General features: G+C 41.1%; 1 protein-coding gene across 1 annotated transcript; it reads left to right on the plus strand.

The window, feature by feature from the left end:
* The first annotated feature begins 6,389 nt into the window (after nucleotides 1–6,389).
* PLEK (pleckstrin) lies at nucleotides 6,390–20,376 on the plus strand. Its single transcript, XM_009096238.4, has 9 exons — nucleotides 6,390–6,546; nucleotides 7,089–7,244; nucleotides 12,291–12,472; nucleotides 13,486–13,577; nucleotides 14,378–14,562; nucleotides 15,811–15,915; nucleotides 17,582–17,665; nucleotides 18,311–18,380; nucleotides 19,227–20,376. Exons 1-9 carry the CDS (start codon nucleotides 6,499–6,501, stop codon nucleotides 19,364–19,366), a joined length of 1,062 nt encoding a protein of 353 aa, XP_009094486.3. The 5' UTR covers nucleotides 6,390–6,498; the 3' UTR covers nucleotides 19,367–20,376.
* The last annotated feature ends 1,925 nt before the right edge of the window (nucleotides 20,377–22,301 follow it).

The raw sequence follows: 22,301 nt of genomic DNA on the forward strand, positions 1-22,301 counted from the left end.
ATCTGATCCCACCAGATGCCCTTTGTCAGTATAGATCAAGGGAAGGGGTTGCCTTTGCTAAGTCCTTCTGGGAGATTAGTTTTGTTGCTGCCCACATTAATGGCCCTGACCAGCATCACCTGAGGCTGCCCATGGTTTAGTTTTAGTTTAGTTTTGGTTCTCATGCCCTTCCTGAATTATGCTTAGGATAGCTGTTCTCCATCTCCGCCACTGATGTCTCTAGCCATGGATGCCCTTGACCTCACCCTGCATGTTGAGTACCTGGCTTGACCTCAGCCCAAGGATGGAGGTGCTTGATGCTGTGGGATGGGCCCTGGCTAGAGAAAACAGGCCCTTCCAGTCCCCATGGGGATTTTCTATGGGTCTCATATGTCAGGCTGCTACATTACCTGATGTTAATTGCTTGATATTCTGTAGGGAGCAAAATATCTGAAGGAAGAAGAGTCGGTGTGGTTTTTCCAGGAGCACAGAGTAAACATGCTAACATTTGCAATATTCAAAGCTAATAAATCATCATAGACTTAGGACAAAGTCCTATTTCTCCTAAGCCACAGCAGCAATTTGCTGCTGGGAACAAAAAGATAAGGTTGTGACAATTCCTCCCTTCTCTACACCTACCTTTGAAGGGTAGGCTACAATATTTAATGTCTTTCTAAACTGCCAAACTGTTTTTCTATTTGTTTGTTTGTTTGTTTTGAGGGGGATTGTTTGGGTTTTTTGTGTGTGTATCTATGTTTTGGTTTGGTTTTTTTCAGTCCTTCAAATCTACTTTTCATTCCCCTGGCAGCTGAGGCTTCCCAGTCTGTTGTGTGGAGTCAGCAAGGTACACTAAGCTAATTCCCTTCCCTTCGGTATGAAGAATGGAGCACTCATCTGTGTGAGTGATGACTCAGTGTGATGCCTCAGTGCTTTTGAAGGGAGTGGTGAGTGAGTTGTACCCAGCAGTTCTATACCTCTTTTTCTTCCTAAGACTATGAAAGTCTCATACATCCTGCAACATGTGTGAGCTGCATCCTCCAAGACCTCTTTCTTGTGCATAGACCTTCCCAGCCGCACCAGCATAACCTGCATGTATTACTTATGGGGAGCTACTGCTGGGGAGAGGTGAGGGTGGATGTTTTCAATTAAAGCTAAGAGATAACATGCAGATGAACCATGACCTATGCTTTAAGAAGGTCTGAATTATCTAGAAAAAATTCTGGAGAGATGTGTTCAGTCTCTTGATTGCACCTACTCAATATGATCTCTCTAGGCATGATATGTCAACTGCATAAGTTTTCAAGTATTAACATTTATGCAGACCTTCTCACTAATGCACTAATCCTACTGCAAAGCTCAACAATCATTAAATATATAAAATGTACCTTGAGGCAGAACAAGATGGTTCATTTAAGATGGCCAAACCACAGCATTTACATTCTAAGGGGACATGTGATACCTGTATTAGCCTTTTTATGCTTGCTCCTCTTTGATTAATTTCTTAATACAGTGCTAAATTTGGAAATGTTGTGGTTTGGGGTTTCTTTTCAAGAAGGGCATGCAAAGCCACAATTTCTCATGCTCTAAAAATAGCAATATGTATGATTCTAGATGTAGGGAATTGTGCTAAGGCTTGCACCTGCCAGCTCTCAATTTAAAACTTTGATTCTTTCAAGCCCTCTGCCTCTGTGCAGAATTAGAAGTGTTTTTTTACTGAAATGTCAGCTGGACAGTCTTGTTTGGAAATCACTTGAGTGTATCATTCCCATAGAGACAATAATTGTGAACATATAACAATTGTTATGATTTCCCCTGCAAATGCAGCTTGATTTGCCATAGTGACATATACTTATGGATAGGTCATGTGTTTTGCCACCGGCCGGGGGTTATGTACAAATCACGAACGGGATGGGACTGCTGTGGAACGTGCCTCGAGCTGTTTTATTTTTCAGCATCAGTCTCATTACATGGCTATGACAATGGGAAGATGCGAGCAGCTCACATCCCAACCAGCAGACAAAGGACTTAATGTTACAACTTTATAACTTTTTTGACCAATCACACAAAGCAGAAGCATATTGACAGTAGTTCCATCCAACCACTATAACCACACGTACCTTTGGTTAAAACAATGCTTGCTTATTTCGAATACAATGCCTGCTTGTAAGCCTTAAAACACAATGCACAGAGCTCCATTATTAAGCTTCAAACTTCCTCATATCTTGCTAGATAAACTTTTCTGCAGCTTAGGAAGTTATCCTAGACAAGCATTAATACATGGACCATTGTTCTACGCATCCTTGCTTTTCTACTTTTTAAATAATATTTCTGCTGACCAATCTCATGGCTATTGCTTAACTCTAATCACAGTTCTGCTGTTTCTGAGGCCTGTCTTTTGCAGCTTTCCCAAAACCCTCTAATTTTGTGGATTCCCACTTTTTTTTACTGAAATGTCAGCTGGACAGTCTTGTTTGAAAATCACTTGAGTGTATCTTTCCCATAGAGACAATAATTTTGAACATATAACAATTGTTATAATTTCCCCTGCAAATGCAGCTTGATTTGCCATAGTGACATATACTTACGGATAGGTCATGTGTTTTACTACAGATTAGGTGGGTTTGTGGCATTTACAGTGCAACAAACATGTTAGAACCATCTCTGTAAGGGCTTGTGGAGCAATGAAGCAGGTGTAACTGAGAATTTTGTCTTCCTTGCAGCTGCTGTATGGTTCCAATTTTTGGTATAAACACATCTTAGTCCCTCTTGCTTAGATACATGTGGTTGATCTTTTTTTCTCAGTGCTTGCAGGAACTTATATTCTGAATTAGCAGAAATAAAGAATTTTCTGAAGAAATTCAGCAGTAAGTTCTCCTGTACAAGAAGAGTAAACTGAGCTAACATATTCAGCTCTGCTGCAGATTGTAATATTGTGACAAATTCTGGTCATCTGACATCATACACCTTTACCTACTTGAGACAGAAATGGAGAGGACATAGTAAGTTATAGCAGATTTCCACATTGCAGGTTATCTTCTCCTTCTGATAAAGCTCTTCCTCCCCTTTGTGGAGAGGTAAAAGAAATGCAGCTCTTCCTCCCTCTTATGCCTGGTGCTGCTCTTTAGGAATGGCTGGACAAAGAAGACTGACATCCACAGTCCACACTCCCTTGCACCTGCCACAGCTACTGTGTGTTTAAGGACCATTTTGCCTGACATGAATGATTCAGCTACATCAGCATGTTTCTGTCTAGGGGGGGATGAAGTGCTGATTTCCCTGCAGTAGTGTGTCGTAAATGAAACCAAACCTCAGCATTAAAGAACAGGATTGCCCCAGACTTGTAAAGTGGAACAGCAAAAGGACGAGCTGAGCTTTGAAGATGAAATAGAAACAATAAAAAGGTGTTATAAAAGTGGTTGCCTTCAGTTAACATTAAATGGAAGTTATTTTGTGTTTTGACACTGAGTAGCATAAGTAGTAATGGTAAATTCTGGAGCCTTTGGCTAGGTGCCACTGCATTTAGATTTACATTTCATACCGCCAAAGGCTTTTCACACAGATAAGTGAGAAAAAGGAGTTTTTGTGAAATTGTGGAATCCCCATCCTTTTCTGTTTTCATTAAACCACTTTTTAGTATAGGGATATATAGATATTCTATTGAGGAGTACCTATCTCTGGTCATCTCATATCGCAAATTTATTGTGCAGGGCCCTGTCATCCTGATTCAGCACAAGCACTGAGTCAGCAGGAGCAGGTGAGCAGGAAAACCTGCACAAAGGATGCCTGCAGGGAGGGAAATACTGGCAGGTTCTTTTGTCTTTGCTCCCCATAAAGCCTTCCAGCTAGGGAGGGGGCTTCCTTTCCTCACACCGAGGTGGGGGACGCAAAGTAGGGACAGAAAGAAGAGCTGTGATCCTGTTCTTGGTCTTTAATCATAGCTCCAAGCTCTGAAGCATTATGTCCTCAAGGCAGGTAATAAAGGGATAATTTGGCTTTCAAATTACACTTTGAGACTTACTGTTGACTATGACCAGTATTTTTTGGTATTTGGTATTGACCGGTATTTTAGGTTTATCCAATTGGAGAAAAGGAAAAAAAAAAGTATCTTTTCCTGAAGATAGAACCACAGAAATGAAAGTGAAGAGAAGGAAACAATTCCCCTTTGTAGAAAGATTCTTGGCAGAACAAGGGCATGCTATTTTCCTACAAGAATTGGACAACCCTGGCCTGCAGCTTACAGAATTACTTTGAAGACCATGTACTGTCCTTGGAACAAGATAGACCATGTACTGTTCTCAAATAGATACAACAAAGAAAAATGAGCATTGTGCCAGGATGAGGCCAGATGCCAGGCACATTGTGGGAATGTCTAATTTAGCACACGTTAGCAAAAATGCTTATAGCGTGACAAGCAATCAGCAAATAACATGTATGTATGAATGCAGCCTCTTAACCAATGAGCATTAAGCATTAGTGGCGTGAGACAGTGTATAGAGAAAGATAAGTATGTCAAAGTAAAGTAGAACATGTAGCCCCATTGGTGTGATTGTTGTTACTCAGCTGACTCCGTGGGACCCTCTTGACACCTTCTTAAAGCAAAAAGAATTAGTGACCAAAAAAGACATTATACAGGAGGATTCTACAAGCTCCTCAGTCCCTCAAACATCTTTTTAAAACTTCTGGGGGAAGAAGAGAACGTTCACAGAAATATAACTCAGAAATCCCATTAGATTATCTCTGCTCCAGGAATCCAGAGCATCTTCAGTTCATTCCAAGTCCTAGACCTGGTGGGCAAATTTTCTATTGTAAATGTTGGACAAGGTTTTTGATCACTTTTTAGTGGTAATTTTTTACTTTTAATTCCAAGGACCATGAAGTTTTATTAGGTCTGTTGAGATTCTGTCTCTAATAATTTTAAAATCTAATTGTTGAATTCAAGTATGCTTCACAGCCAGAGAATACATGGAGTCTTTAATTTGCAAACTGATGGATTGGGTTCATCAGCAGCTAGTGCCTCTAATAGCAATAAGATCCTTACAACAGTATGACTTACATGAACAAAGGAACAATGTACTGGGACTGCAGGTTTTAGAAACCCCAAACAATATAGTGATAGATTAAATCATCACAAAAAAGTATGCTTTGGACAGAATGCACCATGACATAACCATAATGTTTCAGGTTAAAATGTTTAACCTGAAACAGGTGGTACAGACAGGTGCTCTGCCTGCACAGAGACTGGATGTGTCATTTGAGCAGCAACTCACTGAGAAAGACCTGGAAAAGGAAAATCTCAATTCAGACATTGAGGAAAAACACCCAGCAACTGGGATAGTGAAGCATTGATACAGATACCAAAGAAGGAGTGGAGTCCTATTTGTGAGAATACCACTAAATAGGCATCAGTGAGGAATGTCTAGGAAAGGTCTCTGAGGGCTCTGCTAACCCTCTGGTCCCCTATCACAGACTTGTGAGTTAGACTTCCTTCAGAGTAAAGTCTGAGACAGAGAGTCATATGGAGAACAGGAATTTCTGTCTGTGAAAAAAGTCCCTGTTTAGGAATCTTTAGTTTGGCAGTGGTGACAGATGGAGACACCCTGGGCTTAATCAACACTTATCTGAATGAGGTTAGCTGCAAAAGTGACCTGGAATCTTGTGCTTGGAAGAACACAAGAGGCTGCTTCAAGACACCATGAAGCAGCCTCTTATCGCTTCCCATATACACTCACTTTCTTCTATATGGGGAAGAGGGGTTGTGACTCTGGTATTTATAAAAACCTATGCATTTGCCTTGTCTTTTTCCAAAGAAAGCCAAACAAGCTCTGCAGGAAGTAAAAGATGATTGTACAAAGCATTTTGTGGTCAGTGCTTTAGGTAATGCACAGGTCTAATCCATTTGTGCCTATTTGACAGCAGACGTCTTTGGGAGGCTTCAGCATCAAAATTCAAATCCTGATCAAGTCTGATAAACAAATTTCTCATATCAGCAGAGGGCGCATCCTCATTAACCAAGTGAGGGTCCTCCACCTTCCTGCCAGACCCCACATGCTTGCCCTCATGGAGCCAGGTTTGGAAGGCAGGGTGAAGTGAAAGCATTGATGCATTGAAAACCTGTCTCTGAAATCATTTGGCATGCACCAGGCAGCAGCAGCACCATGCCCTGTTTTGGGTGTTTTGGTAGAGCTCATGTATTTGCAGAGCAGGCCCAGTTCCTTGTGACTGAACACTGAAGTGTTTATTTAACTTCCCAGGACTCTGTCATCAAGGCTGGCTGTATTTGAGAGGATGGAGTGTTTTGTCAGGCTGTTGTCTGTGCTGCCAGAGACAGACTATAAATACACATGTACTTCTGCATTTCCCTATCTCTCACTCTCTAAGAGGAAATGGGCTTGCGATTAGCATTGAGAGGAACTTGTGAAATGACACAGTTGTACTGTAAAAACACCATCCCACAGACTTTGCTGCCAGAGGAACTCAACAGCCAGTGCTGACAGATCTGAGAGCAGGATTGCTCAAGCCATGGAGCGAGAGCCAATGCGCATAAGGGAGGGCTACTTGGTTAAGAAGGTAAGTGGGGTAGTTTTGGATTAAGTGGAAGAGAAGACTAACTCTGGGAAGGTGTAGGGAAACATACTGTGGAATCTTGGCAAAGAGGCAACAGGAAATAGCCACAGCCTACTCAGTTGCACTTAATTGGGTTAAACATCAAGGAAGAATAGTGAGATTAAAGAGGTCACGTCACCTTGGCCTCAAGACAGTGTGTGGGGCCACAGGAACATCCAGTCTTTGGGAAGGTGTTTGCCACTCCACATGAATCTCTGTTTCAGAGTCTTTTGTAGTACAGCCCATAGGATAAAGCCTTTGCTTTTATTTAAACCCACAGTGGCTTCCACTGGCAGAGCAACTACAAGGGGAAATAAATGGTGGTCAGAAAAATAACAACAATATTTAACTGCATAGTAGGATGGGTGAGGTTGTGGCATGTTCCCTTTGAAACACAAACTGTAGTTATTTTAGCATCAATAATACACTCCCTGGAATCTCATATCTTCCTTGGGTATCACATGAAGAGTGCTTCATTGAACATAATTTGCGATTTATTGATGCAGGGCAGCATGTTTAATACCTGGAAGCCAATGTGGGTTGTGCTCTTAGAAGATGGAATTGAATTCTACAAGCGGAAGGCTGATAACAGTCCCAAAGGGATGATCCCACTAAAAGAAAGCTCTATTCACAGCCCATACCAAGATTTTGGCAAAAGAATGGTATGTACTTTTTTAATAAAAAAAATTGACAGTATACTTATACTTCTGGAAGCACTGAAAAGGCAAAAGGGTGATGGTTGCTAATTCCTGGCACTTATCCTAGTGGAGATTCTCATATGCCTTAGGAGGTCACAAGCAGGCTTGGAATTGTGCACTATTTGAATTCAGGACACTTCAAGAGGAATAATTCAGAAAGCACTTGGGGTTTGGTTGGTTGGTTTTTATTAAACTTCTGAATCTCTCAGAGAGCAGAACTAAATTTAATTGGTGTGAGGACTTTTTGCAGCTGAATGGCAACAACTCCTGAATTAAATGTAAATCTAAGTGCCACAGAAAAATGGTAGTGGGACAATATTTTGTGAGCAGGAGAAACATTTATTTTTTTGTCAAGGAACAATTGGCTTGCGCAGATAGGAAGGAGATAAATGCTGTGACACACATATTTTGTTACAGGGTTCCTGAAAAATAGTTGGTAAAACAGGATTTCTCATATGGGCAAAGAATCATATCATTAGTAATTTGTTATTTTGTCAACTCAGTTTCATCAAATAGACCTGACATTCCCATGAATTCCTCTGACAAAGGGGCCCCCCAGAATCTGGAACATTATTCCACCACAGTTTAAAGAAATTTACCACAGGGATACCTGACTAAAGATAAAAGTCTCTGTGAGAGTATTAGAAAAATAGAAAGTGTGAGACATGGCTGAGATGGTGAACTTTACTTTTACATATGAGTAAAGTGAGGATACTTAAACCTGTCTTTAGGTTTGGTAGCAAGTGGAATCAGGATCCCTTGTGTCAGATTTAGACCTGCTGGCTTTGCTTTTTCCTTCTTTTCTTTCTTCTGCTTTCTTTCTTTCCTGTTTTTTTGTTTTTTTTTTTTCGGGGGGGGAGTGGGGGGCGGGGGGGGGGAGGGTGGTCTTGGGTTTTTTTTTGGTGTTGCTGCAGAACCCATATTTATATGAAGAAAACACACCCTGATTCTTACTAAGTCTTTTTAGACTTACATCTGTCAAGAGAAAGCTTCCAAGCTATCTTTGAGACAGTATAGAAAAAGGATGGGGCAGAGAATAAAGATTGCTGTTAATCCTGTGCTGATTATCTTATTAACAAGCCTCAGCACAACACTCCTTACTCTATACATGAGGTATGAAGGGTACTATGCAGGAGTATAATGGACCTAGATTATAATGGTAGAAATCAAGTTTTTCTCACAAAGAATTCTTCTCCAAACAGTTTTGTGTTGGGTTTTGGCTTTTTCTTTAACTCTCAGAAAGGCACTGCCATCAACATTGTTTCACAGTAGTTGCTTGAAAATGTCAGTAACATATTTATAATAAAGGAAAAATAATTCACCAGCATATGTGCATTCAACAAAGCAGGCACAGAGGTCTGAAGTATCTGATGTCTGCTGAAGGCAGAGTGAGAGAGATCCTCACCTGCCCAAAAGGCATCCTTTGGGATGCACCAGTCTCCAGAAGATGCATTGTATCTTTATGGAAGGGTGACAGTCATTCCTTTGGCTGCACTGGGTTTTCTGTTATGCTTCATTTTACATTGGGTGTTTACATAATGAGCTTTACATTATGTTTCATTTTAGTTCTTGGGGTCTTTTCTGAGGGACAATAAAGACAAAGAGAGACCCAGGGGTTGAGGCACCCAAAATAGCTTTTCATAAATGAGATTTGTGCAGAGTTTGCTGAAGTCGGTGGAAAAAATCCAAATTACTTCAGCAGGCATTGGAGCAGATCCTTGATATTGAGGTGGTGAGATTGTTCTGCAAGTCCATAAACAAGTAGCCCTGGAGATAGATTTTCTCTTAAAATTTCAACTTGCCAAAAATTGAACACGTTCATTCACAGGAGCAAAGCTATCACCAGGATAATTCTTACAAGTACAGCCCAATATTATTATACCTAAGTTCCTACATGTATTCCTTGAAAACGTAGTATCTTTATTTTTACATCTTTCATTTTACAGCTTTACTGTACTGCTGAATTCAATGTTTCTGCATTCTTTTCTGGCTTCTCACTAGTTAAATGTCAGAGCATACAGTTATTCCTCTTATGAGAATTACTCTGGTTCTTAAGTTTATATGGCTAGGAATGAAAGTATATTTTTAGGACAGGAATTCTGTATGGTAAATAGTGGAATAATTCTCATTGGGTCAGTTTTAAGGATAGTCTCATCTGTCTGGGCCCAGTTTGAACAGGGACTATTGGGCCACAAACAAACTTCCATATTTCTCTGGTTAAATTTTTGAATCAGCATGTGTATCTGCACCAGGACTTCATTTGGAAGCTCAGAGCACATCACCAACATGCTTTGTTTACTACATCAATTACAATTTGCAGGTGCTGAGGGGAAAAGAACCAATCTTGGATTTGTTAAGCACAGATAAAGCCTGTTCAGAAGGGGCTGCAACTGCATATTTTGAGATTATATTTCAAAATGCATTCACCACTGTCTGCTGTCCTTGACTTAAAGTTTGATCATTGTTTAATGTAACATAAATTCTGATATTCTTCAGCTTTTTCCATTTCCCCCCATGGTTTTCTTGAGGACAACATTATCCTGTTTGGTTGCTCAGAGTTAGATTCATCTCTCTCAATTTAAATATGTAAAATGTTGGTATTTAGTTTAGTCTAATCATCTAATTTTCTCAAAAACACAACCAGGTATACATCATCAGAGGGAGGCTTGGCCATATCTAGGATTGAAGAATCAACCTCTTTACCAATTTCAGAGGAAGCCTGGAAGTCTATCTAACTTACTGGCCCAGCTTTCTAAATGCTAAGAAGAAATGGCTTTGCCAGTCTTTTCTGTGTGCTGGAAATGAAAACTCTTCTTAGCATTTCACTCTAGGTTGCTTCTCAGCTCTGAGAAGGCCATTTTTTCCCTTTGGTAATAAATCTCATCAATGCTTTGGTATTTCATTCTATTAATCTGGGGTGTTAGCTTGACTGTTGAATATTGGGATTTGGATAGATCTGTCTGTTTACTTTAGTCATACACTGTGCATTAATTTTCAGTGTGTCTTTCCTGCATAACAGAAAAGGTGAGTATTGCTGGAAATATGAACAGTATCAGATAAGAGAAGGCTACTTTTCCATCCGAGATGGACTTTGAGGACTTGTTGCTTTATAAGTTTGAAATGTATTTTCCATTAAATTCAGTTGGACTTCTGCACAATTTCAGGGTGTCAGATTTTTTCCTGTTGGCCATAGTTTGGAAAATGCTTGTGAGGGATGTTCAGAAATGTATAATTTACAAACATGGGCTTCAGCAGTGCTGATTTCACTAATGTAAATTTGCTGTTCTTTGACAGCCTTTGCTTTCCTTGCCCTAATCAAGTCGTGCTGTTGGCCTGTGGCTTAGCTTGGCATTTTTAGACATCTGCTTAGTCAGAACCTGTAATATTTATTATAACACAACTACAGAACAAATTAGTGTCACTCAAGGGGAGCTATATTTTAGAGGAAGTGGAAACCAGAATAATTAGATCCAGATTTTCCATCCAGATCATCACTGGATGGAAATGAGTTCAAACAGTGTGAACTTATGTTGGATGGTTTTGGGGTTTGTTTTTTGGTTTTGGTTTGGGTTTTTTTTTCAGGTTATTGTTATTTTTTCTGTTTACAACTACCTCTAGGTGATCTATTCTCATTTTTTGGGAAATATAGTCTTTCCATTGTTGCTAGTGTGTTTGGATAGGTGATCCTAAGGCGTAGCCAAGGGTTGGATCTGTCATCTCCCTACTAAGCCATTAAAGGTTTACTAGGCTGCAAATATACTCAAGTACTCTCTTGAGTATATTTGAGACCTTTTCTTCCCTTGTGACTCAGTAACTGAATATGATGTGAGGTATTTTTCCTTCTTCAGACTTCTCACTCTAAACATTAAAAAAAATTTACATCCATTGTAAGCCTGCAGGGGCTGGGTGCTTCTGATGTCTTAGGATTTTAGCTTCTATATTTTTCAAATCCTGTACTGCTTTAGTGTACAACTCTAAAACTCCATATAGAGTGTCAGCTACTGTCTTCACATTTTGGTCAGACAAAATTATTCTCTAGGCCCGAAGCTAAAGGACACCTCACTGTTCCAGGCCCTGAATGTATAAACAAAAGTGAGTTGGGGGGGAAGAAACTGGGGGTACATGACTTCATTACCTGAAGTTGTAATTGGAATATTAACCCCTGATATGTAAATGGGCCAAACTTAATCTGTCTGAAAAACTTGTGACCGTTGTCCATCTCAGGTGGAACCCCTCAGAGGCTTCTGACTGCCCAAGGTGTACCTATTGAAGGCCTTTAATAAATATCCACTTTTATTCTCTTAATCTTGTCTAGCTTCTTTTCTAGGTAGCCACTCCAAGGAATCACTTCAGCTTTTCAACTGTGTTGAACTTCCCAGAAAAAGTTAGAATCAGCAGCTGTACTGGTGCCACATACTGTTGCTATTGAGTCAGAAGCAACACAGATAAACAAGTGCCACACTCCATGCATTCACAGAAGACTAAATCATTTTATTAAGAAACTCATTCCTTTTATACTGTAGTTCACTACAGGTGAACCTGATTGGTCCTTTAATTAAAACACCGTCACCATCGACTAATTAAGAGACCACCCTTTTGGTAAACATATCTCCATAACACATTCCACATGTTCACAACACCAGGTGCAGCAAGTTAATATAAGAATTGCTTATAATTTTTTTTTTCTGAGCTTCTTACAGCCTTTCCCAGAACAATGCCTGGGAAAGTTGTCTGTTTCTCTTTGTGACTAGAGAGCTGCCTCCACAGCACACCTTGGATGTGCTGATGATGTCAGGATCAGTGATGGTGAAGTAACAAAAGGATTCAGTTATGTGCAGTGCTTGTTCATGGTTTTCTTTAGAGTTTCTATCATTTTACTGTGTCTCTAAGGCACTTTCTACAGTCCTTAGGCATAGGTAGGCTGTATGTTGTGGTATCTTAATTGTGCCCAACTGGCTACAACTGCCCAAAACAACTTTTAAAAACACCCCCTGTAATTTATTATTTCAGTTTGTATTCAAGCTTACAGTGGCCAAGCAGCAGGACCACTTTTTTCAAGCTGCCTACCTGGAGGAGAGAGATGCCTGGGTGCGGGATATCAAGAAAGCAATTCATTGCATAGATGGAGGCCAAAGATTTGCCAGAAAATCCACAAGGAAGTCCATCAGATTGTCTGAAACAATCAATCTGAGGTTTGTTCTCATTGCTCTGCTCTCCCATTTACTTCCATCTGCAGTCAGTGTTTCAGACATGTAACCTTAGTCAGGAAGAACAATGAGCCTGTCTGTCCAGGGATCCTCTCACAACCCTTTCTGCCTGACTAAAAATTTCAGTTTGTATAATGTGTCAGAAAGCTGGCAATCAGAACTGGGAAGATCTTTTTGAATATACTATCAATTACCAAAACATGCTTGTTTATCAAAGATTTTTTGCTGATAAAGAGATTCCTGGGCATAATGGAGTGCAAGAGGGTGTGCCAGCTAAAGTGTGACTTTTCCAGAAGAAGCATTTTATACAATAAATCATTTATTACTAAAAATATTTTAGACCTTTTGTTTGCTCTCCATCTTCTCTTCTTCTGATGTTAGCCTAGTTTTTGGATGGTAAGGGGGCTGTGGTGCCTGCCAAACACGAAACTGACAAAGGGAGAAGAAGAGATAAAAGGAAGCATTCTGTTAGTACTTTTCAAAATCAAGGATGACTTGTTTTCTGCCTCTGAGCTGTAAATACCAAGATAAAAATAAGCCTGAAGTGTTCTTATAAGACAGTAAAACTGCAAAGGGCCAAGATCATCCAAGAACATGCAGACTTTGGGACAGGGACAGGTATTCTGCTTGGCCCAGGACCTTTGGGTGAATACAGAGCACAGCAGTGAACCCTCCTGCTGAGGCTGTGGGGCCCTGTGAAGGTGCCTCAGCAGTGGGTTTTCCTCTCTTCATGCTATAGTCACCACAAGTAGTTGCAATCTCAAAATAGGGAGATGTGGTGAGCCATTTGTACACTCCGCCCTCTGCTCCCACAGATGTGAAGTAATGTAGTGAGACCTCCAGGCTTTGCAACTTGAATTTTTCAAGAGATGCAAGAGATGAAACTAAGCCATTTTACAGCTCTGCAGAGAGCTGAACATGATGACAATGACATTGTTGTACAAACTGGCAAAATCTTTTTATTTGCTAACAGTTTCTGTGCTTCTTTTTATGCACAGTGCTTTGTACCTCTCAATGAAAGATCCTGAAAAGGGAATCAAGGAGTTGAAGCTGGAAAAAGATAAAAGAGTGTTTAATCACTGCTTTACAGGTAAGGAGCTCCTGTCCCTCTATACAATAAAGGGAGCACAGAAAAACCAGAGGTGAAACAGCTCTAAGCTCTGTAGAGGATGGAGAAGTTTGATTTTTTTCTCGACTAATCCAGGAGATGCTCAAAGGATATATCTTGGGAAAGTGTTCAGTTATGGCCATGGTAAACAAAGGAGAAGAATGAAATTTTACTTGTGTCAGAAAGATTAAAGTAATCTTTTGAGTAGATTGCAGTGTGAAACACTTATATACAGAAGAATTATTCCATTCTGGATTTTTCATCACCAAACGGTGTCCCATTGTAATTCCTGTTTCTCTCAAAGTCAAATCTGTATTTGTGCTCAAAACCACATAGATGTAGTACTTGAGGACATTGCTTTGGGGGGGACATGCCAGTGTTGGGTTAATGGTTGGACTGACGATCTTATTGGTATTTTCCAACCTTGGTGATTTCGAACAGCATTATGTTAGAAGCATTGCAGCCTGGATCCAGGCTTGGCTATCCTCTGTACATTCCCAGTCTCTGTCTTTGAGGCTTTCTTGTTCAGCCCTGCATCCCCTCCCAGCTCTCTTCTCCATCAGGAATGGTGTTTGAGAGCTGTCCCGGCCCCTGCCATCAGCTGGAAAGGCTGTACCTCAATGGATGGCCAGAAACCTCCCTAGATTAACTCCCCATATTGTTACTAAGAACATATTTCAGGAGATTGATGAATACATGGAGTAGGCTTGTTTCCTGTGTACTTTTAGGCTTTTTCATGTCTCTCTTGGTTTGTGGCTAATTTTTTGTTCCTTTGTAACTAGGCACCTGTGTGATTGACTGGCTGGTGTCCAGCAGCTCTATCCGAAATCGTAAAGAAGGTCTCCTGCTTGCCTCTTCCCTCTTGAATGAAGGCTACCTACAGCCTGCTGGGGACACGTCCAAGGCAGCTGCAGAGGGACTGTCAGACATCCCCTTCCTGGATCTCAGTGATGCCTACTATTACTTTGTGAGCATTGTATTGTGTTTTTTTATTGTCTCACTTCCTGATGCTCTGCTTTTCTCATGCTTCTTGTTGGGCTTATTAAATCCTGGAGGAAAGATTGTACAGAAGAGGAGACATCTGTCTTAAATTGTCATTTTCCTGTAATGCTCAGAATGAGCCTGCTCACGTTAATAGTTATAACCAGGACAGATTTTTTTTTTTCTGGCACCTTCTAAGTGTGAATTGAGTGCTGAAACTAAGTGTGGGAAATGAATTTGTAGAGAATTCTCAAAGCGTGATAGAAGGCTCCCATAGTACGCACCTTTAAGCTGGGTTCTTTTTAACTTAGAGTTTGTTCCTGGTAATTGTACTGGTGACCAGAATTTAACCATCTGTTTCCCTGTTGACTCAATGGAAGAAAAGAGAGTAAATCATTATCACAGGGCTATCACAGAGTGGCAGAAGCTACAAACCCATTTTTGTGCAGAGCCATCAAATCTGACTCAGTGGGAGTGTGCACACACACAGCTTGCCCATGAGCAAAGAAGTAAAAGTTTTTAATATCCCCCAGTAACCTGTCCTGGGTGTCATACCCAGCCTTCTCCATTTATTACTTCATATTCTGTGGCCTGTTTTGAAGAACTTGAAATATCACCGTCAAATATGTTTGAAAGATATTTGGCTTATGGACTTATGCTAACAAAATGTATGTCTTCTATAAAGTGAAAACAAGTAAATTGGTATCACAATTCTGTTTATACTTACCCCATGGAATCACTTCGCTTCAGCAGAATGACTCTCCCACTACTCATTTGTTTTCCTAAATATGTTTGTGCTAGGGAGACTTTACCTGTTAGCAGAGACACTCCTGGTAAAGGCAGCCTTGTGGCCTCCTGGAGTGCTTCTTGTAGCAGCCCATGTATGACCTGCTTGCTTTTGGATTATTTTTAGATTGATTCAATGCCAGTGTGGTGTGAGGAGGCCACAGAAAGTCAATGTCTTGACTTGGTATCATAGAAGTGTAGTCCCACCTCACATTGAAATGTGTTCATGTGGTTTGGAGAGCTCCTCAGCTTCACTGGGAGGCTCTTCCAGTAAAAGGTTAGATTTTTTAACAGTAAACATAACAACAACAACAACAACAGTGATACTATTTTCTTTGGGGTGGCAAAAAACAGCATGGAGGGAAGTGAAAAGATGCCAGATTGGTACATGTACAGAAGCATGCAGCAGCTGTGTAACTTCTGTAACATTTCTCTTGTGGTCTTGCAGCCAGACAGTGGATTTTTCTGTGAGGGCTATTCCAGTGATGATGATGCGGTCCAAAAAGAAGAATTCAGAGGCACAATTGTCAAACAAGGATGTTTGCTGAAACAGGTCAGTGTTGCCCATGTTCCATCCTGTCACTAGGATGATGTTCCAGGGTGCAAGGCTACTCTTTTACAATTAAAAGCTTTAGGTAAGAGAGAAACTACCCTATGGCATCTCCACACTTGGCAGGTTTCTTCTCTGTCTCTCTTGCCTTTGCACAAGGAACACTTGCTGCAGCACAGCAGCAGGTCTCTGGACAAATATTGCAAGGTTAATTGCTCTTACCACAAAATAAAACAGTTGATAGCTTAATTAGGAAAGAGTCCTAACAAGAAGATGTGACAAGTCTTTGGTACAATGCAAAACTGAAGTCAGGTAAAAAAGCTGCCACTCCTGTGTCTCTCTGGACACAAAACTCGATTTAGTTGCCAGTTTTCATGGACTTTTTCAGCATGCTTGAGCAAAGGAGTTGTTTCAGTCACTAATATTTCATGTGTAAGACAGAAGATAACTGGATACCTTAATTTCCAGCAAAATATTAATCATTACAGTGAATGTCATTTTTCCAAGGCCATTGCAAGCAGATATCAGTGAGCTGAAGGCAAAATCAGGATTCTTCAATGAATAAAATGGGTCAGGAGGGAGGGACCTGCAACAGTCCTCTGGTCAAACAGCCTGACTACTTTCAGGGCTGACCAGGGGTTAAAGCACATTGTTAAGTGTTTTGTTGTCCAAAAGCTTCTTACATACTGACAGACATTGTGAATTGATCAACTCTCTGGGTAGCCTGTTGCAGTGTTTGACCGCACTCTCTCTAAAGAAATGTTCCCTAATATTGAGTCTGAACCTGCACTGTTAAAATAGTCTTTGAGGGCCTAAGAACTGTTTGGTGGTGCTAACAAATATTTCTCTTGTTTAATCAGTTTAGTCAATGGAAGAAATTAGACCCACTCCTTGCTGCTCTTTTACTCCATCACATTCTTACCAACTTAGTTAGTAAGAGCTTCCATGCAAACAGGAGGTGATTGAGAAACTTGTATTTTGAAATGCCAGAGGAAGTGATTAATGACAATCTTCCACCAGTGTTAGTCTGCACTTGGTCACCCTCAGTGAGTTATGGGTCATTGCCTGGGAAGGTCCCTGCTTCTGCTGAAAATGCTTCCACACCCAACCTTTTCAGTCATGAAAATGGGCCATGAAGCACCTATGTCCATATTTCTGCCTGCGCTTCTCAGCTGTGAGCCCTACAGGATGTTTAAGCCAGATAAGCAATTTTTGTTGTTATCTTTGCAGGGACAGAAAGACTTTCAGCTCATCCTTGCCAATAATTCAAGGTGCCTTCCTGCAAGGCACTTTGCAGCCATGTTTTCTAGCAAGTTAAACCCAGTTCTTACAGAACTCACGTGAATGTCATAACTTCCAGACTGTGTGGTATGTTTAGGGGAAATCTCCCATGTTGAAGCTCCTCTGTTTTGCACAAAAAAAAAAAAAAAAAAAAAAAAAAAAAAAAAAAAAAAAAAGAAAAAGAGAGAGATAAAGCAGAGGATAGCCCAGTTCTTGTGCAAAAGACTGGAATGTAGAAAAGGCAGATTCAAGTCCTACTCCAGTGAGTATTTCCTGTCCAGAATATTCAGGTTTTTCCCCTTTGTATTTGCCTGTCCTCTCACACATGGGTAAGATTTGCATGCAGGCCAAGCAGCTCTGTGACATTCCTCGTTTTGAATTTTCCTAGGGACATCGGAGGAAGAACTGGAAAGTGAGAAAGTTTGTTTTAAGAGATGATCCTGCATATCTTCACTATTATGATCCGGCTGGAGTAAGAGAGATTCGGTTTATTTCCCTGTTTGTTTTGAATCCAGTACCCTGTAGAAATACCTGAATGGAATACTTGCATGAGAATGTGACAGGGAAGATCAGGCAGGACAGTGGGACTGTTCTTCCATGACCTAGCCATCCTCTGGAAAAGCAGAGTGAAGGATAGTTTCTGGGGCTGTAAAGCCAGGGTGGCAAGTGCCCCCCAGACCTGGGAATAAGTAACACTGATCTGTATTTTCACCTCTTATTTGTGATTAATTAGAATCAATGTGTACTCTCACTTGATCAAAACAAATTAGGTCCTAAGTGCAAATGAACACAATCCAGTAATTTTGCAGTTTATATTTGAGGTATTTGCCATGCTAGGCTGAGACATGGCATCCTATTTCTTGTGTATTTCTAATGGGCCCATTCCCATACTACGTACTCTGCAGATCCTGAATTCTAAATCACAAGAGTTTACCTATTTATTTGTAAGCCTTTCTCTTGCCACACCCCCAGCCCTCCATGTCAACACTGACTGAAGATCCTGAGACATACAAAGTAATCAAATGGTTTTGTCTCCATTCTGAAAATGTAGCCATATGTTAACATGCTACTGGTTTCAGAAGTGTTGTATTTCATTTTGATTCCATGTCCTCCCCAGGGAGAAGAACCATTGGGAGCAATTCACTTGAGAGGTTGCGTGGTGACAGCAGTGGAAGATATGCCAGACAGTAAGGAACCATATTGAATGAGCTCTCTAATAAGTTTTTGGAAAAACCCATTCTTTCAATCTGCCTAAAATCACAAGTGTTTTTTATTCCAAAGCAATCTATGTACAATAATTCAGTAATTTTAATAACTGATCTCTCTCTTTCTGTCTGAATTACTGGGGAAGGGCACTGTGGTAAAAGTAGCAATAGGGAATCTAGTATATTGCAAGTACTTTGGGGAAGGCTGGTCAAAAGGATGACACAAACCCTGTGTTAGGAGAATTGGCCTTTAAGCAAAGTAAGCTGAGTTTAAACTCTTTAGTTAATGAATTTGGGATGGAAGCTTCATGTTAGAAATGGTTATGCCAAAAAATTGTTACTGTCCACCTTCTCTTCCTTCCCAAAGCTAGAAGTTGTGGGAACAGAAACAGTGTTGCTGCAAGGACCAAGTAACATTAATTTCATGCATTCTCCTCTCCACATGAGAGGCTGGCTATCATATCCAGCAAGACAGTTTGTTGGCATCTCAGAAAAGAAACTGATATGACATAAACTCAAACATCTTATTTCTGTAGCTGGCAAGGAATGGGATGGTTTGGGGAATATGATCTGTCTGCAGGATTGCAGATCCCTCCATGATTTGAGACCAACAAACCAGTGACTCCTGAAGGTGAAACATGCAGAATTCATGAGTGGTTTTGCTGAGAGAGAGAGAGAGACTCATCTCTTGGACCCAATGTTTGTGAAGGCCTGATCAGGCTCAGCTGTAAAAAGAAAGGAGATCTCCTTACATTGTGTAAAGGAGGAAATATTGAAAGTACAAAACTTTTTTCTCTCATAGCTGACTTCCTTATTTTTTCCCTGTAGCCAAGAAGTATGATGCTGACAATATCCTCTTTGAAATCATCACAGCAAATGAAATCCACTATTACTTGCAAGCAGCCTCATCCACAGAGCGTACAGAATGGATCAAAGCAATCCAGTCAGTTTCTAGGACTGGTAAATGAAGATGACAACAAGACAGACAAATTAAATTAGTTACTCAAAGCAGAATTTAGCATTTCCCTAAGAGAAAGCAGTATCATCCCAAAGGGCTTGTATGTTGGAATTGAGGACTGGGTAGAAGTTTCAATTTTATAGTGGACACTAACAAACTAACATTTTTCCACTTGTGTTATGGTAATATTTTACTAAATTATAGCATAGAATATGCCATATTAGTGTGTTGCTTAGTGTAATCAATTGACCTTGACAAGGTTGTACCTGTTGCCACAGCTGATAGTGGGAATCTCACCATTAACAGGGAACACAGTCATGTCACTGACAGAGAGTACCTCAATTAATCACTCTCTTCAGCCTGTGATGTGTTTCAGGATTTTTATGTATTTCAGTCTTCTCCAGACAATTTTTCCACTTTCTTCTTTACCAGATCTTGTTGCTGCTTGTTCACTTATACAAATAATGCCATAAGATATAAGGAAAAGAAGTCAACTCATTTGGAAACCTGATCCACTCCTTTCCAATCTGTCAGCATTAAGGGAGGGAAGAAAGCAGACAGCTATGGAAACGCCATAGTATAACTCCATGGAGTTATACTCTATGGAACCAAGTATAACTCCATGACAGCAACATGAGGAAAAGTCTCTTCTCACAGTATTTCAAACACAAAGGAATCTCACTCCAAACTCCATATCACCCAATTTTAAACCTTGCCAAATTTCTCCACAAGAATCTGCCCCGGGACCATTGTTTCCTTTTATTTAGGTCTACAAAGCAGATGCTGGGTTGTTAAGTACTGCACTCTATTTGAATTAAGAATCTTGCAGGAGAAGGGCAAGGATGCATGAGTTGGTTACTTGAACTTGATTGAAGTGCTTTTGATAGATTTTCCTTTTTTAACCTAAAGCAGCATACTCAGTCCTTGATTCTGTGCCTTAGCAATATAAGAGAAACCTTGTGCTTGTAACTGAAATAAATATTTTTATTTGATAATCAGTTCACCTGATTAATCCTTGCATTTTTGTCTGACTGTATATCAAACAAACTTCTAAGTCTTAAAATCTAAGGAGGAGTTGAAAATCAAGTTAATGTCAGACTGTGCATGTAGGCTGTTCCTCGTACAGACTGATGATTGCGTGAAGGAGTGTCATGGTTTTAGCCTGGTGCAATGCCAGTGCCCCCATGAAAATGCTTCTTACCTGGTATCTACTGTGAGATGTGATCAGAAACAGAGCAGAGCAGGCTCCAGTTTAAGAATGAAAGAAAAAAAACTTTATTAACCCAGGACTATAAGAGAAACACGCAAAACACAGGATGAAAACCTCCCAAATATCCTCCTCCTCCCCCCACCAGACTTCCAACACATAACAATAAGACAAAACCTTGGATTTTCAATTCAATTACCACCCTTCAGATCACCCACTCTCAGTCCATCACCACCCTTCAGATAATCAATTCTCAATTCCTCGAGAAGAGAGGAGTCCCTCCTGCACCACAGAATTCTCCAGGAAACAGTCGAAACTTCTTGTGTTTCTGTGTCACATGTGGCACCGCACGGAGAACACTTGCCATCGTGACCTCTTCCTTCCATGTCTAGTGCTCTCACTACTGCACATGGACCAGAGCTGCTTCTAGGGTTTTTTTCCTTTTAAGGATGCTTTGTCCAGTTCCAAAAAGAGCATAGTCCCTCTCCTTTTGGGATACCTGTCCCCCCCAAATTTCACCCCCTGGGACCAAGGGGTCTCCTGAACAGAGATCATCTTCCTCTTCTTCTTCTCTGAAGACGGAGGGCACCACCACCACCCTCCTCACCCGTCGTCTCTGTTCACACACCTCCACATCACCGCACTCTCCTGGCTCTGAGCCATTGCCTCTCCCTAGAAGGCAGTCTCTGTGTCACAGGAACACAAGTGGTTCTGCTGTGGCTATACAAGAAAAGTCCAGCCAAAGGCCACTCCATCATCTTCTCCCACATAGTATTCTTCTGAGCCTCTCTCAAACCTCTTTCACTTGCACCCACTTACACCACACTTGCCCATTTCCTGTTATCCTACTATCCCATCTCCATCTCTCTCCTCATTCAACTCCAGGAGGATCAGCATTTGCAAGGTTTCCATCATCCACAAGAAGGGTTAAAAGTCCCAGGCTCTGCCTGTCCATGAATTCCCACAGCTGGCTTCCCTGCCAGGTACCTCCCCTTCTCCTTCATGCTGCCCGCCGTGCTATCACAGGCACAGGTTCTCTCCCTCTCTCTTCCTCCGGGGTGTGGGGGTGGGGGGTGGCTGCCCGAAGCCTCACAGTGCTCCTCCACCCTTCTATCTCTCAGGGGCTTCCTCCCTTCTGTTCCAGGCCTGGCCTACCTCCTCCGGCAGCATGGCCTCCCCTCCCCTGCCCAGCTCGGAGCTGGGCAGGGGAGGCCCACACTCCTCCACGACTGGAACCCAAGGGAGTTTCCCCCAGCAGTTCACAGCTTTTAACCCGCTGTGTTCTAGAGGTGTATCCATACCCTCAGTGGACAAACCAGGTGCCAATAATAAATTCTGAGCACCTATTGGTTTGACCACATCATCCCAAAAACTCACTTCCTCTTAATCAAACCACGACAAGGAGACTTCAAAATCTTCAAAACTCTGTTCATAGATCTAATAAAGTACCTTAAACTTAAGAATTTTTATTGGGATCTCTTCCATCTAAAAAAAATGCAGAGCTAAAGCTTCTCTCCAACTGTGCTTAATTATACCTGTAGCTGAGCTAATGAGCCTGAAGCCCTGTTGCCTTGCATTTCTTATCCCAAAGAAAACACAGCCTTGCAGGAGCAGCAGGCTGAGACACTGTATCATCATGTCCACTTCAGCTGGCCAGCAGAAATCAGTTTCTGGCAGGCATTTCCTGTCTCTCATGCAAGCTATCGGGATTGTTGCAGTCTGATGTGCCTTCCTTCTG

This window comes from Serinus canaria, chromosome 3 (genome assembly GCF_022539315.1).
Source record: "Serinus canaria isolate serCan28SL12 chromosome 3, serCan2020, whole genome shotgun sequence".
Lineage (NCBI taxonomy): Eukaryota > Metazoa > Chordata > Aves > Passeriformes > Fringillidae > Serinus > Serinus canaria.

Coding starts and splice junctions, on each gene's coding strand:
- PLEK (XM_009096238.4), top strand. CDS start 6,499: ATGGAGCGAGAGCCAATGCGCATAAGGGAGGGCTACTTGGTTAAGAAG. Junction 6,547..7,088: donor AGGGCTACTTGGTTAAGAAG/GTAAGTGGGGTA, acceptor TTATTGATGCAG/GGCAGCATGTTTAATACCTG. Junction 7,245..12,290: donor AAGATTTTGGCAAAAGAATG/GTATGTACTTTT, acceptor TTATTATTTCAG/TTTGTATTCAAGCTTACAGT.